Source organism: Mauremys mutica, chromosome 10 (genome assembly GCF_020497125.1).
Source record: "Mauremys mutica isolate MM-2020 ecotype Southern chromosome 10, ASM2049712v1, whole genome shotgun sequence".
NCBI lineage: Eukaryota > Metazoa > Chordata > Testudines > Geoemydidae > Mauremys > Mauremys mutica.
In genome coordinates, this window is record NC_059081.1 from 38,442,256 (window position 1) to 38,461,509 (window position 19,254).

General features: G+C 42.9%; 1 protein-coding gene across 1 annotated transcript in view; it reads left to right on the forward strand.

Annotated features, from left to right (window-relative positions):
• Positions 1-1,960: 1,960 nt before the first annotated feature.
• Positions 1,961-19,254, forward strand: part of GORASP2 (golgi reassembly stacking protein 2) — a 35,717-nt gene continuing 18,423 nt past the window's right edge. The window contains exons 1-2 of the mRNA XM_045032837.1: positions 1,961-2,128; positions 17,298-17,378. Of these exons, the coding sequence (XP_044888772.1) occupies positions 2,066-2,128; positions 17,298-17,378 (144 nt within the window). The 5' untranslated portion in view covers positions 1,961-2,065. The remainder of the gene's footprint in view (positions 2,129-17,297; positions 17,379-19,254) is intronic.

Consider the following 19,254-nt stretch of genomic DNA (forward strand, 5'->3'; position numbering starts at 1 on the left):
AAGAGCAACAGAAATCATACAGGGTTTAGAAAACCTGATCTAAGAGGAAAGGTTAAAAAGGGGTTCAGTCTTGAGAAAAGAAGACTGAGGAGGGACCTGATAACAGTCTTCAAATACATTTAAGAGATGTTATAAAGACAATAGTGATCAATTGTTCTGCATGTCCACTGAATACAGGACAAGAAGTAATGGGCTTAATCTCCAGCAAGATGGGTACAGGGTAGATATTAGGAAAAAACTTTCTAATTTATAAGGATAGTTTAAGAACTGAAATAGGTTACCAAGAGATGTTGAGGCAGTCCCATCACTGGAGCTGTTTAAGAACAGGTTGGACAAACGCCTATCAGGGATGGTTTTAGTATACTTGGTTCAGCCTCAATCCAGGGGGATGGACTGAGTGACCTCTTGAGGTCCCTCCCAGCCCTACGTTTCTGATTCTAAAAGTGAACAATTTATCCCTTACCAATTTCATATTCATGTGCATCTATAGGCCTTACCATCTGAGTTCTACTGTAACTTAATATGTATTAAGTAAATTTCAGACCATGGAAATGTATGATGATGGGTTGACTACATTTTACTTTTATTCTAAATGTCCAAACTTAATTTGATTTTTCACTGCAGTTTTGCTAATTAGGATGAACTCCTGACCCCACTGAAGTCAATGGTAAAACTCCCATTTGTTTCAATTAGGGTAATATTTTACCAACATTTATTGCAGATGTAATTGTTACCTGAAAATGCAGATACTACCAAACTGGGGGATTTTCAGATATTTGGGAGCTCAGTCCTTTTCCAATCCAGGTTTGCCAACTCACTACTCCCTTTATTTAGATTACTCTTCAAAACTCTTTTTCACAATACAAGCAAGACATGAGCCAGCATTTTAAAAAACACTTTTAATCTAAACATCAAGATGAGCACATATACTTCGTCCTTCTCCATCTCCTCCCTATTGGATGTTAGACTAGATTGGCGGTATCACATCGCAAATTAGATTGTAAAATGTTCTGGGCAAGGCCCACACCATCTCTTTTTTCCTGTAATGGCCCTAGCACAATTATGGGTGCTGAAGAAATATTATGTATACAACATGGCTTTTGCTACTAGTGCCACAGTGCCACTCCACTTTGCATTACACAAAGACTCAAAATTCCTGGAACAACAATTCCATTGTCAAAGCCGAAGAGGATGAGAACCAGACAGAGCTCGGCCAGCAGGAGGTGCTTGGAGGCCTTGGCGCAGACTGCCGGGGTGGAAGCTGGATTGGAGGAAAGGAACTGGAGACAGCGCCGGGAGGGCAGGGCATGGCCTGGCAGGGGAGCTAGCGAGGAAAGGGAGAAAAGTGCCGGGCGGTAGCTGGAGAGGCAGGTGCGGCCAAGGGCGGTTTCTTTTTAAGCTGGGAAAGTCCAGCCGTGTGTGTTGTGCGGACAGAGCCAGAGCGAGGGAGGTCGGGAGCGGGGTTGGGATGGGGTCCCTGGGGCGGGGGGGCCTGAGGCGACCCCTATGCAGCTGGGCCAGGAGGCGAGGGTGGGACGGCGAGCGCAGCGGCCGGGAAAGGCCAGGCCCTATCTCGACGTCACTTTTCTCGCTGCAGCGAGGGGGCGGCCTGAGGAGGAGCCCGGCAAAGCGGGCTGGGGGGTGGCCGGTGAGAGAAGCGGGGGCCACCCACCGCCACGCCAGGGCTGCTTGGGGGGGCGGGCGGAGACACTCCACCCCGGGGCGGGGCTAGGGGAGGCCGCTGTTCAGCCTGGCAGCCACTTCCTTCCGGCAGCGCTAGGGGGCGCGCTGCTCCGTGATAGGAGTGTCCTGCGACGGCCACCGTAGGACGCCCTGGCGGGAAGAGGGTGGTGACGCTCCGGCTGTCGGGCCCCCTCCGGCCCTGGTGCCCGCGAGACCCAGCAGGTGGCGCTGTCCCGGGAGCCGATGGCTGGTGCCTGTGACTCCCAGCATCCCCCGCGCCTCCCCCTCCCCGACAGGGGCGGGGCTGAGGGAGCGAGTGCCACGTCCCTAGTGCGGCGCTTTGTGAGGAGCAGCGCCGCCTCCTCCGCCGCCGGCCGGAGCCATGGGCGCCTCGCAGAGCGTGGACATCCCCGGCGGAGGCACCGAGGGCTACCACGTCCTGCGGGTACGCGCCGGGCCGGGGGCAGCCCGCGGGGGCGGGGCCGGGCCCGCCTCGCCAAGGGGCCTAACTGCAGCCGCGCCGCTCGGGCCGGCGGGCTCCGGGCAGGGCGTCCGGGCGGGCGTCTCTCACGCGCGGGCCTGGCTTCGCTGGCCCCTTGGGCGGGAGGAGGTGGTGGCCGGAGCGGCAGGGGGCGGGCGCCACCCCCCCCCCCCGGTGCCCGGTTCTCTCGGGCGGCCCCGGCTCTGTGAGTTGCTGCCTCGGGTCTCCCCCTCCCGCCTCCGGGCCCAGGTGTGTGGAGCCGCCGGACTGGCCAGCCTGCCAGGGGCGGGCAGAGAGGAAGTTGCTGCGCGGTCACTACAGGAGCGATCTGCCTCCCAGACCTTCCCGGGGGTCTCCTGAGATCCGAGCCGCACGTTGCCGCTTGAGTTTAAAACACTGCCTGTGACTGCGACACGATTTCGCAAAAACTGCGTTGTGTTTGTTTAAACGCGTGAAGATGACTCTGCCCCCCAGCTTAGGGTTTGTTCTGGCTTGTCCATGTCCAGCGTCAGCAATACCTTTTCTGATAGTACAGAAATCCAAAAAGCCATCTGCGGTGACACGCAGCACCCACTCTTTCATTCTTTGAGAACTCAGTGTCCTTTCTATTACTGCAAAAGAAATGGAAGAATAAAACGGTAGTTATATAAGAAAACGATGTAACTTCATACATTCTGATGTCTTGATACTGTATCTACGTTACATCTGTAGAAGCTATTGGCAGGATAACTAACCACTTACCCCTTGCTTGTCCTTCATTGTGTAAGCAATGTATGATGTTATGCTCCCTTTGGGGTTGTGTTCAGAGACAACAGGGAAAAAAATGTCTTTACTGTGTTAAAATCTTAAACTGTCGTTTTAACATGTTAGCTGGTCGCACTCAACCCTAGGTTCCCCCCAGGCTTTAATTCAGCTAGTTAAACTGTACTTTAGAACATGCTAATTTGTCTTGACTAGAGTTTTAGAAGGTGTTCATTAGGTCAAGATTGCTGTCTAACATCTTGCTTCTAAGACCTATTTGCATTAGGGAACCTTTCTAAATATTTTTGACTATTGATAATGTTAGGAGCCTTAGTGTGGATGTGCTACTGGCATTTTTAATGCTGTCACAAAGCCCTATTCAGGCCAAGTCTAATGAACACAATGTTTAAAAACACCAGCAGGTTGGTGTCCAAGAGCTCCCAAAGTTGTAAACACCAATGGAGCTGAAGCAGAATTAGCAATGGCAGAAAACTTTTTTTAAAAGGCCCTGTTTTCATAAGGGAAGAAAACTGTCTATTTTAAACACTCACCCCCAGAACGTTGTATCATTTTTCATCAAGTTCCGTATTTTAATTATCACATTTTAGTCAGTGGAGACATATTCTGATATTTATACAGCTTGGAATCTTGGTATATTACTAATTGTTGTTCCCTTAATTCTAGCCTTTTTATAATGTTCTTTTCTTCACAATTTAAGGCTATTCCTTTCTTTAGGCGAGAACAACAGTCTTTATTCTCTGTAAAGTAATAAGTAAACTAAACAGAGACAACATGACAGCATAATATAGTTTGGACAACACATAGTAATTAGAGGTGCCAAATTTACATAGCATAAATAAGAGAAAGGGGGAGGGCAAAGACACATGATCCACTTACATATATCTTCAAGGTACCATTGTAAATTGAGGATAGGAATTAATCTCAGAAGATGGGAGGACGAGGAAGGAAAATTTATAACATAATGCACAACTGCTTGGTCCAAAACATGTCAAATATTAAAACAGAATGTTTCCAGTTGCCTGTTCCCTTTTAGGCTAGCTTTTTGCTCCAGTGGGGTTCGTTAGTTGCTGTGACATAACAACATATTGCAAGCTGAATTGTCAAGTAGAGAAGTGCAAACTAGTCACCACAAGGCTGGATATGCGATGACCACAGGAGGGTGTGGGGGCTGAATATGCTTATTTCTTCTCATAGCCCAGTTGGCATGGGGACAGATGTTCAGTACTTACCCTTAAAGTTGACATTTTTATTATGTCTGTTTGTAGGCACTTGTAAGGATCGTAGTGTTAAAAAGCTTAAGGAGGATGGGTGGCCTTACTCTGACTTCACTTGTCCTTTGCTTCCATAGTATTGTGCTTGTCTTAATGTTCAAATAATTATGCACAGTTCTAAAGATTAATACACTGAATTTCTGCTAAAGGGGCAAATTTGTGACTTTCTTCCATAATTCAGATCACTCTGTTCTGATTAGCTGTTGTGGTTTAGATTATGCTTGTATGGGTTTATCAGATACTTACTTGGAAATTGACTATATGATTTTTAAAATTTAATTGATTTGTTAGTAAAATGATTTATATAGGCTCTGGCAGATTAAGGAAAGTTCAGAGAGGAAAATGGTGAGAGAGCAGTACAAGAATTACTTTGTTATACAATCTGTATCTTCCAGGCAGGGAGGGAAACTCTGGATAACTACAGCTACAGTTGCAGTTTCTTAGTATCCCTTCATATTTCTCTCCTCTTTTTTTCCCAAAATCCTTTGTTTATATTCATCAATGTGGTCAAATACAGACTTCCACTGGACCATTGACACTGTAGAGGGTATACCAGAAACATGGGGTAGTTCTGAAGATGGCTTTTGAACCATGTACCTGGTACATTGGGCAGCACCTGTATCTGTTTGCTGGAGGAGTTGTGCTGTGAACATTGATACAATAAGTAGCTGCTATGCACAGGGTGTGAGAAGTTTATCAGGCAAATGCTACCTAGTGATAGATAAGAAAGCAAACTTGGCCTTTCACTACTAGGATTTTTGGGAAAGCTTACTTTAGAACCCTACCATGGGCGGTAGCAACAGGGGCATCACTTTTGTTCACATGGTATGCTTGCTTTTGGTACCGTGTCTTATTAGAATTCCACTTTCTCCATAGATGGGAGAAATTCAGAGATACTGAAGGTTACCAGTAATTACTGTATGAGAGACTCATAGAATTCCTGACTGATATAAAGGGGACTTCCTTGTATTCATTGTACTTATGGAGTATATACCCTTAAAATAAATCAGAAGGGATTGGAATATCATCCATTGATATCTTTAACTATATATATGGCCTGCAGCCATACCACATTTAGATATGATCTCATGTAACTTTCCCATATTGCTAACTGACTAGGTCTAACCCTGCTTAGCTCAGAAGCATCCAAGGTAAACTTGAGCTACAGGGTGGTGATTTTGTACTGAGCCAGTGCCCCAGTAAAAAGGAGGTGTTTCTAGAAGTATATGTTGAATACTATGCTGAGCAAGGGTCATCTTGCAGAAGAACTGTGAATCCTCTTTTCTCATGAAAATCCCCTGGAAAACCCTGGAGCACTGGCCAAATCTCAATATGGGTAATTGTGTTCTATGTACCTAAAATTTTCCATGCTGGATTCAATTTGGTGTATGCGTCATTTCTCCTACTGAAACAATTTAGTATTTCAGTATAGAAAGGCTGCTGTTTCATGCCAGAGGTGGTTGGAATTTGAGAGGAGGAAACCTGGTATGTTCAATATGGAATCATTCTTTTAAAAAAAAGACATGCTTTAGGATCAGCCTAAGTGAAGGGCACAGTATAACTATCAGGCACAATTTACTACTGTACATCTCTAAAACTGCAACATCAGTATTAGTTCATAGGTTAATTTACCCTCTGATTAAAGAACACGAACAAATTGTTGACTGTCATCCATGTGGTATAATCCACTTTGTTATTGGAGTTGCACTCTTGTTTAAATGTGACAAGTTTTGTTTCTAGTCAGGTAGGCACTTCATTTTAATTCAATTTTGGTATAGTATCTTCAAACAGCAAAATTGAAATAAATTTTGTTTAACATTTGTATGTAATGTTATCTGTAGAGGCATGTCAGAAATTCAGGATAATGAGGTTTGGCATAAATATGGATGTCTCATCACTGTGTAAATTCAGTTTATCATGTCTGCCTGAGCTATTTTTGTATTTCTCACATTTTTATTCTTGGTTGCTGTCTTCTTCTGAAGACACCATAATATACTTTCTTTGCTACTGTGGTCAAACTTGTATTAAAAAAACCAAACAACCTCTTTAAATAACACATGACCTCAGGATCAAATGAAACCTCTGTCCTTGTTTCTACGTAGTTGGGAGTTTAGGTTAATGCTGTGTAGGAAAAATCAAATGGAAGCTTTTCACAACAGTAATAGAATGATTTAGTTACAGATGTGTAATATACAGTGACAGGAAATATTGAAGAGCTTTTTCTGTTAGAAATATTTTTTCTAAAATGAATGTTTTAAGGCCCATATCCTGCAATGAGCTTTGTTCAGGCATAACCGTTTTGACTTCATTGGGTCTGCCTGAATGGGCCAGCTTGCAGAGACCTAAAATGTTAAGTGTTTTTTGTTAACTTATCTTCCCTGAGCTCAATTTTTTTTTGTTTAAATAAAAGAGTAGGGCAAAGTATGAAAAGCTGAACTGTAGGTGCCTTCTGTTATGGATTCAGTTCAGATAGGGCCATAGGGAGGGAATATTGCCTTGTGAAACTAAATCGGGCTACTGGACTGTAGACGGCTTTGTCTCAATTAGATGTTGATAAATTGGAGCAACTTCAGAAAAGAGAAACAAAAAGTGATTGATAGTGTTGGTGAGAATGATGGAATTAATTTATGAAGGAGGTTCAAAAGAAAGTAAGTGTAGTTTGGGTGAATAACTAAAGAGGAAGAAAAGTTAGAAGGATGTTAAAAAAACCAAACAAACCAATGGATTGTTTAGAATGGCCCTAAGGGTTTACTGGAAGTCATGGGAGGAAAGTAATCAAAAATAATATTAAGATTAGTATCCGGGAAAACTGCCTTATGGTGAGACCTATAGACTATGAAATAATCTCCCAAGAAGACTGGTAGAAGCACCATTATTCAGGCCATTTCAAACTAGACTGGAAAAGTATTGGGAGTATGCATCCTTGGAAAAGGGGTGGCTGGATGATCTAAAATGCCTTTTGTATTTCATTATGGTGGTTCCTGCTGATTCTGCTATATTTAATGTAGTATTTTCATTATAAGCCTTATTATTTGTACACCTGGAAAAAGAAATATAGGCATTTGAATATATTGAATACTCAAGCACAAGAGGGGGGAAATGATCTGTTCATATGTATGCTAAGTGGGAAACATTGCCGGGGATTGTCTTTCTAGGGCTGTCCAGGAATATAAATTTAAAACTAAAAATTATATTATAACTTTTTTCTTTTTATGGTGAGGAGAGAATCCTCAAATGTGATAAATTTGTTACATAATTTAAAGTACCGTATATACTCGTTCATTAGCCCATTCATTTATAAGCTGACCCCCCCAAAATGGATAAGTAAAAATAGCAAAAACTGTATGACCCTTTCATAAGCCGACCCTATATTTCAGGGATTGGAAAACTTTGGCTCCCGGCTCGTCAGGGTAAGCCGCTGGTGGGTCAGGACGTTTTGTTTACTTGGAGCGTCTGCAGGCATGGAGCCCCTCAGCTCCCTGATCTCCGTGGAGATGCTCCAGGTAAACAAAACTACAATGTATTAGGTCAGGGATCAGCAGCCTTTGGCTTGCGGCCTGCCAGGGTAAGCACCCTGGCGGGCTAGGCCAGTTTGTTTACCTGTCGCGTCCACAGGTTCAGCTGATCACGGCTCCCACTGGCTGCGGTTTGCTGCTCCAGGCCAATGGGGGCGGCAGGAAGCCGTGCAGGCTGAGGGATGTGCTGGCCGCCGTTTCCTGCCACCCCTGTTGGCCTGGAGCAGCGAACTGCGGCCAGTGGGAGCTGTGATCAGCTGAACCTGTGGACCGCCACCTGGCGGGCCATATGCCAAAGGTCGCCGATCCCTGTATTAGATAATCAATTCAATGATTCCATAGAGTTTAAAATCATCATATTTTGATGTAGACCTGTTTATAAGCCGACCCCCCATTCTTTGATGCGTCATTTTTTTACCAAAAATATTTGGCTTATGAACGAGTATATACGGTAGTTAACTTGGGGTTAAATTTCCTTGTGTTACCATTAAATTAAGTAATCTTTTCCCAAATATGCTTTATGAACCAACCTTTTGTTGGAAAATTTCTCTTCTCTGGTATGCCCTCTAGGAATGGAAACTTTCTCACATTTGCCATTAGCTTTGTATTTGCTGATTGTATAACATGCCCTTAGATTTATTAATTTATTAACCCCATTCACGTTGACAATATTCAACCTTATTTACCTCTATAACCTCTCCCCAGTGATGTTTGTCTTGTTATTGGAATGCCTACTGTGGCTTTTCCCTGGAAACAGTGTCAGGCTTCTAATTTCTTTCGTGCACTTAGCTAATTAAGTCAACAGTCTTTTCTGTTTTGATTGATTATGCATTCATTTCTACACTTTCAAGATGAAATGGAGAGTAAATGTCTGAAAATAATATATTCTCTCCATTTTATTACAGTTGCTCTGTATCCTTACACGAGTAATCAATTTGGATATGTGGTTGTATTGATTCAACCAATTTCTTTGTAGCAAATAAAGATATTTAAGTTGGCCTCAAGTGATTTACAGGTTACTATATTAGAGTACTTTTTTCCCTGCCATGGTGCAAACGGAATCAGAGAATAGTCCCATGAGTTAGGAAGAGCTTTCTATTTTTTTTAATTTCAATGCTTCTTTGTTTTCTTATAGAAAGGCAGCAAATAGATGGTTATAGAAAGTCACTTTTTAAAAGGCCAGTCTATATGAACTGTACTTTGAATGAAATTCAGTGCTGAGTATGGGGATTTATTTTCTTAAAATCTCTAGATCAATTCACTTATGAAGCTTTTTCTCTTGAAAATTAGGTGTTTCATAAAGGAATTCAATAAAAATATGTACCATGTAAGTAAAAAATGTGTACTGTGCAGTAAAAAAGCTGGCAGAGATAAAATTGACCCTATCAGCTCAGACAAATTGCTTTTAATACAAGCAATACATAATAGTTTTATTACAGCCTACAAAGCTACAACATTTTTTGCTTTACTTTCAGTGTCTTGCAGGTGATAAACTGGATACTACTTTAACAGTGTTCCCTGTAAAAGTCAATTCAAACTTTCTGCTACTGAATATGACTTACAGTCCATGGATTTGAACTAAAATGTTTAAACTTGGGTACATGAAGTTAGGCTCCCAATCCAAACTTAGGAATCTATATAAATTGCTTGACTTTCAAGGGTGCTGAATGCCTGTAGCTCCCATTGATGAGAGTGATAGCTGTAAGGACTTTACACCTTTGAAAATCAGACTGGTTTAGGTGTAGCTATATGGATTTAGAAGCCTAACATTAAAAATCCAGAACTGCAAATCTTGACTATTCTGTCATACATACCCTTATAATAAAAAGTTCATCACCATCACAGAGAGGCTTCTGCATAGTGTGGAGAAATGAGCTCAGCAACTTGAGTAAACTTCTCTAAGGCCTTATCCTGGCTGCTGAAAATAGGTGTGCTTTTTATGTTAGGGTGGCTAACACGCGTGAGCTATCTCAATGTAAAAACAAAATGAAAACAAAGCACTTTAGTTTTACTATGAAGTCAGTTTGATGAATTTAACCCCTGATGTGGGTATAATTCTGACTCCACCTAGTTTAATGTGTGGAAAAACTGAAGTTCCTTGGCTTCACTATGGTTTTTACTTTGGGATAGCTCATGCATCTTGGTTACCCCAAGGTAAAGAACAGGCATTTTCTAGCTAGTGAAGATAAGGCGTAAGCCTGCATTGAAATGAGTAGCGATAATTGTCTGGAGCGGGGGTCTCAAACTCAGTTTATCTTAGGGCCAGTGTCAGTCCTCAAATCCTCCCATCGGGCCAATGTCACTCATGCCACTCAAAACCCACCCCCCAAAAAAACTCCACCCCCCACCTGCCTAAGGCTCTGGGATGGAGTTTGGGTGGGGGAGGAGGTCGGGATAGTGGATTGAGGTGCAGGCTCTGGGAGGGAGTTTGGATGCAGAAGGGGTGAGAGGTTGGGCTCTGGGAGGGAATTTGGGTGGGGGAGGGGGTCTGGGGTGCAGGCTCTGGGAGGGAGTTTGGAGGCTGGGGGGAGGGGGGTGCAGGCTCTGGGAGGGAGTTTGGGGGTGGGAGGGGTGTGTGGGAAGGGGAAGGGGGGGTGCAGGCTCTGGGAGGGAATATGGGGGTGTGTGGGGAGGGGGTGGGGGTGCAGTATCTGGGAGAGGGTCAGGGGTGCAGCACTTACCTGGGACTTCAAGGCAGGGCGGGCCGGGGGCCTCCACATGCTTTGGCCTCCAGGCACAGCTCCCACAGTGTCCCATTGGCTGCAGGGGCACTCGGGGCAGGGCACGGAGGCACAGCCCTGCCCCGTCTCTGGGCTGCAGGGAGAGGCTGGCAGCCACTGGAGCGAGCAGGCAGACATTGCTCAGCTCCGCTGCACTGCCGGGGCCCCTGAGTGGGGTGCGCCCGGGGGCGGCAGGTGGGGCCAAAGGAGAGACCCAGCCCTAAAACTGCTGGAGCCCCGTGGGCCACATTGGGGAGGTTCGCGGGCCGGGAGTTTGAGACCCCTGGTCTGGAGTGAGGAAGTGAGCATATTGGCATTCTGAGGTGGGCCCAGAGTACAATACGTTTAAGTGCAGTTCTGCAAAGGAGAGGTGGGGAAAGCAGAGGCAATCTGAGACCAGCGATAGACACAGAAATGCTTCCAGTGGTTCCCATGTACATATCTCCCACAGCCAGTTGTTTGGTGCCTCCTGACAGGTTGGCTATGTTTGTTTTTACCAACCTGTTGGCTTGCTTATTTCACTATTGAATCATGACTTACAGAGCTCCATGCTCAGCACCCTACTGGTTCCTTGAGTGCTTCCGTCTCAACAACAAACCACATTTCTGTGGGCCTGAGGCAGCTGTTACTAAAGGAATAGTCTGCCAATTTCCTGTAGTGTGACAGTCTTCTTAATGCACTTTAAAAAAAAAAAAAAAGTGTTTCTGATTCCTTTATTTAATAACTTTTTGGCCAGATAAGTATTTCTATTCATAATCTTTATAATAAACAAAATTCTCTCACTACACACATACTTCAATAGGTCTACACAGTGTACATTATACAGGCATACTGTAAGTTCATAAGTTAAAATGTGTGCTTTAGACAAACCACTAGCTGCTATATTGTGCAATTCAGATAATGGTGAAACCTGATTGCAACTGAAAACAAATTATTAGCTGGCTTTTGATTAAGCTTGTTGAGCTGCTGCTTTGATGTTCAGTGATTTTTCTAGTCAAGGTTGTGTGAAGAATAACCACTTTTTGGCAGAGCATTGTGAGGTCTAACACTCTATCCAATGGCATTTTGGTTTGAACTTTTGATGGCCGCATTTGATCAATTCAAAAAATTAAGGGAGTGTACTAGGGCTCAGTGGCCAGAACCCTATTGATTTTTGTGGAAATCAGGAAAACTGAAAGGGGATGGTGAGGATACAGCCTCTGGCATCTGGTTAGTAATGGCAGCCGTTTCAAAAACCTCTGTAATGGTCTGTAGATCAAAGAACTGGCTGCTGACAGCCATTACCACGTTCCTGCATAATTACCCCCACCACAATCACCCCCAGTATCATCTCTCCTGATCCTCACAATAGCTTTAAAAATGTTGACATCCTGAAAGAGAGGACAAAATATGAGACTGGAGGAAGTGGAGAATGGGAGTGCACCCAAAGCCCCTGGCATGTGGGGAGAATGGGGGGCTTTGGACCTGGGGGCGCACACAGCCCTTGGCATGGGGGGAAGGAGAACTGGGGGGGCACTCAGAATCCCTGGTTGATGGAAAACGACCCTGGTGTGGAGGAGGAGGGAATGGTAGCCATGGGAGAATGAGGGGCTACACAACTCCTAGCAGGAGGAGATTGGGGTTCCCTGGTATGGAGGGCAGTGAAGGGTATGCAGAGTTATTAGCATGGGGAAAGGAGAAATGGGAGACCCAGAACTACTGGTGGGGGGGAGAATGGGAGGCCCATCACAGGGAGCTTGTGGGTGAGAACAGAGGAATGCAGGGAGCCCCTGTTGTGTACAATGTGCTTGGCCTGCAAAAGGGGGTGTGTGTGTGTGAGTGAGTGACCCCGACCCTCTAGTACTTTCTAGTTTTTTGTGCAACGTAATGTGTCAGTGGAGAGGGCCAGGTCTTGGCATTTCACTGTAGTTTCATGTGTGGTGCTAACTAGGGTGGATTGATTTTTTTTTTTAAATCACCAATTCTGATCATGATTTCAATCAATGAGAAGGGAACCATGATTTAAATAATTGTTTTTAATCTTGTTTTGCATTTGTACTTTTTAGTTACTTCCCTAAAGTGAGACTCATAGGTTATATTATAAACTATTAAAACTAGGGCTGTCAAGCAATTAAAAACATTAATTGCAATTAATCGTGCAATTAATAATAGAATACCATTTACTTAAATATTTTTGTGTTTTCTACATTTTCAAATATATTGATTTCAGTTAGAATACAGAATACAAAGTGTACAGTGTGCACTTTATTTTTATTACAAATATTTGCACTGTAAAAAAGAAAATAGTATTTTTCAATTCACCTAATTACAGGTACTGCACTGCAATCTCTTTATCATGGACATTGAATTTACAAATGTAGTTATATAGAAAAAATGACTGCACTCAGAAATAAAACAATGTAAAATTTTAGAGCCTACAAGTTCACTCAGTCCTACTTCTTGTTCAGCCAATCGCTCAGACAAACAAGTTTGTTTACATTTGAATGAGCTAATGCTGCCCACTTCTTGTTTACAATGTCACCTGAGAGGGAGAACAGGCATTTGCATGGCACTTTTGTAGCCAGCATTGCAAGATATTTACGTGCCAGATGCGCTAAAGATTCATATGTCCCTTCGTGCTTCGCCTACCGTTCCAGAGGACATACTTCCATGCTGATGATGGGTTCTGCTCAGTAACTATACAAAGCAGTGCAGACTGACCCACGTTCATTTTCATCATATGAGACAGATGCCCCCAAAGTTAATTTACTTTTTAGGTGGTTCAGGTTCTGTAGTTTCCACATCAGACTGTTGCTCTTTTAAGACTTCTGAAAACATGCTCTACACCTTGTCCCCCTCAGATTTTGGAAGGCACTTCAGATTCTTAAACCTTGGGTCAGTGCTGTAGCTACTTTTAGAAATCTCACATGGTTACCGTCTTTGTGTTTTGTCAAATCTGCAGTGAAAGTGTTCTTAAAAGGAACATGTGCTGGTTCGTCATCCAAGACTGCTATAACATGAAATATATGGCAGAATGCAGGTAAAACAAAGTAGTAGACATACAGTTCTCCCCCAAGGAGTTCAGTCACAAATGTAATTAACACACTTTTTTTTTAAGGAGCATCATCAGCATGGGAAGCATGTCCTCTGGAATGGTGGCCAAGTATGAAGGGGCATACGAATGTTTAGCATACCTGGTACATACATATCTAGCAATGCCGTGGTGTCATGCGAACACCTGTTCTCATTTTCAGGTGACGTAAATAAGAAGTGGGCAGCATTATCTCCTGTAAATGTAAACAAAGCTGTTTGTGTTAGTGATTGGCTGAACAAGAAGTAGAACTGAGTGGACTTGTAGGCTGTGAAGTTTTACTTTTTGTGTTTGAGTGCAGTTATGTAACACAAAATCTACATTTGTAAGTTGCACTTTCATGATAAAGAGATGGCACTACAGTATTTGTATGAGGTGAATTGAAAAACAAAGGAAAATATTTATCACTTTTACAATGCAAATATTTGTAATAAAAAATATGAAGTGAGCACTATACACTTTGTATTCTGTGTTGTAAATTGAAATCAAATATTTGAAAATGTAGAAAAACATCCAAAATAGTTAATAAATTTCAATTAGTATTCTATTGAATTCTTAGTATTCTATAGTATTTAATAAGGCGATTAATCGTGATTAATTTTTGAGTTAATCGCGTGAGTTAACTGCGATTAATTGACAGCCCTAATTAAAACATGTTTATTTGCAACCAAATATAGCCTTTACACTAAATTTGATCCTAATTTCTTAGCCAGGGGGATACACCTCTATTAAGCAATTATATAGCTTAACATACATTTATTCAGAGTCTTAATTTTAAAATTGTATTGTGTTAGGAAACAGTGAATGATGCATTTCTTATTTTTTTTACTCATTTGTGTCAAGCTGCATTGGAGAGGAAATTGGATTTCAATTAAAAATAAACAAAAATAGCTTTGAAAAATTTTTATTAGTTAAATAAAACTACCTTAAATGTAATGGATACATGTGAAAAAAGTAAGCTTATCAAAACAGATTTTGCAGTTAAAAGTAAGGGAGTGTAGGTAGTGAATTGACATACTCACTCACCAATTACAAAAAGCTGTTCCACGTTCTAGTTTTGTGTCTGCATAATCTGTAAAAATGCATGAACACATTAGGGTGGAAATGAAGGGGGTAAAGTGACGGTGTTAGTGTCACAGATGGGGACCCTCAGATTTTTCCATAGTAGAACATTTTACTCTAGGTAGCCCATGTTAGGAAAACCACATTTCTCTAGGCAAAGCAAATTTGCAATTATCAGACTGACATAGGACTAACCACCAGTATGGCACCAGTTCTGTTAGGACTGCAGAAAACACACAGTACGAAACCCTATTCTGAGAAAATGTTAAACTGTTTCAAACCTCTGAAAGATGAATGTAGAGTATAAACAATAAAACCATTGGATGAAATGAATCATGTTCAAGGGAACAGTTGGAGGAATAATTTAGCATCTTCATTAAAGTTATTTGCAGTGGTGGTGTAGCCATGTTGGTCCTGGGATATGAGAGAGACAGGGTAGGTGAGGGTAATGTCTTTTATTGGACCAACATCTGTTGGTGGAAGGTACAAGCTTTGAAGCTACACAGAGCTCTTCTTCGGGTCTGAAGTTATGGTAGTCTAGATTGGCACTGCATGATTCTGTGTAAATACAAAGCTACTTGTCACAGTTTCTGATTAAAGTTATTCTGTTTTGTATTAAGAGCAGATTTCAAGCTCCTGGGTGCAGTCAATAACAGTGGTTCTCAACCAGGGGCCACGGGGCGCAAGCAGGTTTCAGGGAGGCCGCCAAGCAGGGCCAGTGTTAGACTCACTGTAGCCCAGGGTAGAAAGCCAAAGCCCCACTACCTGGGGCTGAAGCTGAAGCCTGAGCAATGTAGCTTTGCAGGGGCCCCAGGCAATTGCCCTGCTCGCTACCCCCTAACGCCGGCCCTGGCTTTTATATTCAGAAAACCAGTTATTGTGGCACAGGTGGGCTGTGGAGTTTTACAGCATGTTGGGGTGGGGGACAACACTCAGAAAGAAAGAGGCTGAGAACCCCTGATCTATAAGATACACCTCTACCCCAATATAATGTGACCTGATATAACGCGGGTTCACATACAACGCGATAAAGCTCTGACAGCGTGTTAAGGAGGCCAGGCCAGGCCAGGGCCGAGGGGTTGGATAAGGGGCAGAGGGTCTCGGGGATGGTCAGGGGCTCCCTCCCCCCCGCCAGGGTCTGGGAGGCAGGAGCTGGCGGGGGGTGGGGGGAGGGAAGCAGAGGACTTCTGCCAGCTCTTATCTTTTTCCATCCAGGTCTCCCAGCCAACCCGTTGCTGGGACTGTACCATCTCTCCCCCCCCAAACATGGGTTAAGATGGGCTGTAAGAAAGGGGGGGTTGGCTCCCTGCTATACCACTCATAGGGGCCGCAAATCTCTCCCTCCCCCTTCCCCGATCAGCTCCTTTAACCAATGTCTCCTTTTTAAGTCCTTTACCAAGCCATTTATCTGATCGCTGTATCCTTTCCCTATGGAGTACCTGCAGTGGACATCTGCCCCACACTTACATCATGAGTTGCGACATCCTAACCTAACTCCCTTCCCTACTCCCATAACAAAGCCCTCCCCTGCTGCATCCCACCCCCATTGCATCTAGGCCAGTCCCCTAGAAAGCTGTGGCTCGTGCAATGCCCACAGCCGGTCCTGACCAAACTTGGTGTTTTGCTTCTCTGAGGGAGGAAGGATGTGCTGCTCCACCTGGGCTGGAGAAAAGAGGCTTGTCCCACTGGGCTTGCCCTTTGTCAACTCCCCAACAGTTCTGGTCCTTGGGGGTGAGTCAGCATCAGCATGCTGACCCCACTCCTCCTTTTGCAGCAGCTTCTGAGCCTCTTGCCCCATCCTTGCCCTGCCTACAAAACACTATTCCCTCTCCCTTGACAAGCTGGATGTCACCCCCTCTCCTCCTGCTTAAAGGTGTACTGCGGTCATTCTAACACGGCGGTTCTCAAACTTCATTGCACCATAACCCCCTTCTGACAACAAAAATTACTACATAACCCCAGGAGGGGGGACTGAAGTCTGAGCTCACCCAAGCCCCACCACACCAGGCGGGAGGGTCAAAGCCCAAGCCCCACTGCCCTGGGCTGGGGGGGCCAAAGCTGAAGTCCAAGGGCTTCATCCCCGGGTGTGGGGGCTATAACCTGAGCTCTGCCACTCAGGGCTGAAGCCAAAGCCTGAGCTCTGCCACTCAGGGCTGAAGCCCTCAGACTTTGGCTTCGGCCCCAGCCCCAGATCCCAGCAAGTCTAAAGCCGGGCCTGGGAAGCCTATTAAAACAGGATTGCAACCCACTTTGGAGTCCCGACCCACAGTTCTAACGTTTCAGGATGTGGTGCTGACTGTCTCCTAATGGTGCTAAAACAGAACAAGCTAAGAAGGATTTTAATTTTTTTTGTAAAAAGCAGGATTGAATAAAGTTCGGCTTTGAATCATAATTTTACCAGTTATCGAGAGCTATTTATCTGCAGCAGCAGAAGCATAAAATTCAGTTTTGGTGAGGAATAGTAGCTACTTTGTAGAACTGATTTCCCAACAAATTAATTATGTATTTTGTTAAAACCTGAGAATTTTTCCCAACAAACATTTTAAGGCAGTTCAAATTTTGAGACTCAACTATTGTACTTGGGTGTTGTGAGAAATATCAGTGCATATATCAGTGACTTCTAAAATTATGTTTTGCAATAGTAGAAGTTGATAGTTGTAAAATACAAATTTTAATACCCATAGAATTGTAATTTTTCCACTAAATCCCCTTCTGTTATAACTTTTTTGATAGGTACAAGAAAATTCACCAGGACATAGGGCTGGACTGGAGCCATTCTTTGATTTTATTGTTTCTATTAATGGTTCGAGATTGGTAAGTTCATTGCATATTGTAGCAGTTTAGTTGTAAGCAATACATTTTTATTGTGAGAGTCTGTTTTTGCTAAACTTTGAGTTATTTTACTTGAATTGTTTTATCTAAATTGGCAAATCTAAATCTTTAAAAAGTTAGTCTTGAGTCACTTACACAGTAGCTTGACTTTCAGCAAAAAAACTTAAACTGAAGAACAGCATTTGTCTTGATCAAAACCAGGGTGGATTGATTTAAATCACCAAGTAGAACGCCTCCATTTAATCATCCATTTGTACTTTCTTTATTTTCTAAAGAAAGGTGCATTCTTGTTGATTGACATAACCTTTGAAACAGTATTCATTTACAGTTAAATAGAGCCTTTACACTAGATTTGATGTGATACCGGGGAGGGTGCACAATAAAAATATACATTTATTTAAGCAACTATATAGCTTATTATTTTCACATTCGTATTAATTGTACATTTTAGTATATTAGATTTTTCCAATCACCATTTTATGATTTGTATTTTTTAAAAATTAGTTTTTGGAGAACACTGATTTTTTTATCCACTCTGATCAAAGTTGCTGAAGTTTGATATCTTGACATGCAAATATTATTGAACAGGAATGAAGGCGAATACAGTGATCCAAGCTCTCTCTCTCTCTCCCCCCTCTGAGAGCAGGGTCCCTTCCCATTTTAACAGACCCTGAATCTTCTGTGGAGAGGAGAGTAGGTGAAACATACATTAGAGTCCCTCTGGCACTGGATTTTGGCAGGGTGGAAGAGCAAGGCTTGGCTACATCTCACTGAGACTTCTCAAACTCTGCCAGAGCAGAGTTTAACTAGGGGGGAAATAAGAATACTTGGTGTACCTGAACTCGCTTTTTCAGATCTGTAATTTGATCCTGGCACCTCCCTTGTGGTACAGGCCACTTGCCAGAGAGGGTAACAGGTCCTGTGGGACATGCAGAGTAAATGGAACTTTCCACAGATAAGATCTCGTGCATTCTGCACTCACTGAAGTGAATCTTGTGCACTGTTTTGATGCTGCTGCCATAACTAAAGAAGAACTGCAAGGTGCTTCTCTCTGACTTTGAGATAGCAGGCAATTGACGATCAGAACTTCTAAAAGGAGAGATAGGGCAGCCTTAGTAGAGCCTCGTCTTCTAGGGTTTGTAATGCAGGATAGCGTAACTGCATCTACGCAGGCTTTTCAGTGCAGAAGACTTCTAAGCCTATGTGGGAAATAACAAGGAGCTTCTATGATCAAAGTGAAGTTCTGGTTGCATTCTACGTAAGTCCAATGCAAGCAAAGAAAATAGGCACTTGAAGTCCAAAGTAAACTGGAAATATAATTCAGAAAGTTTTCTGAACTACAAGGCTTGTTTTTGGAAAGGGACATCATATGATAACATTGTATTGTAAATGTAAACATTTTACAGCCTTGAACTAAATATGTCTGAAATAGTTACTTTGCATATTTGGATTATTGTTTACATCTGGAAGGGCTAGCTTTTGGCTATTGAATTGCTATTCGCAATACCCTGTTAGTTATGGAACAACTCTTTTTTCCCAAAAACTTTAAAAACATTTATGTTTTAAGCCAAGTCATTTTGGATTCCAGTCATTTTGGAGCTAGATTTGGGCTCAGTAATGTGTTCTATATGGTTTTTTGAATAAACAAATTTAATGTAAGATTACTTGGACTGTTTCAGATCCTATAGCAGTGATATTCAGACCTAAGTGGTTTAGGAGCCATATTAGCAATCAGCATTACCCAAGAGTCATAGTAATGTGAATTTGTTTAATTTATTATGCTATATATATTCATATTTAAACAGTATGATGGGGAAAGTTTTTATTTATGTATAAATACTTGGTCAGTCATTTTGCT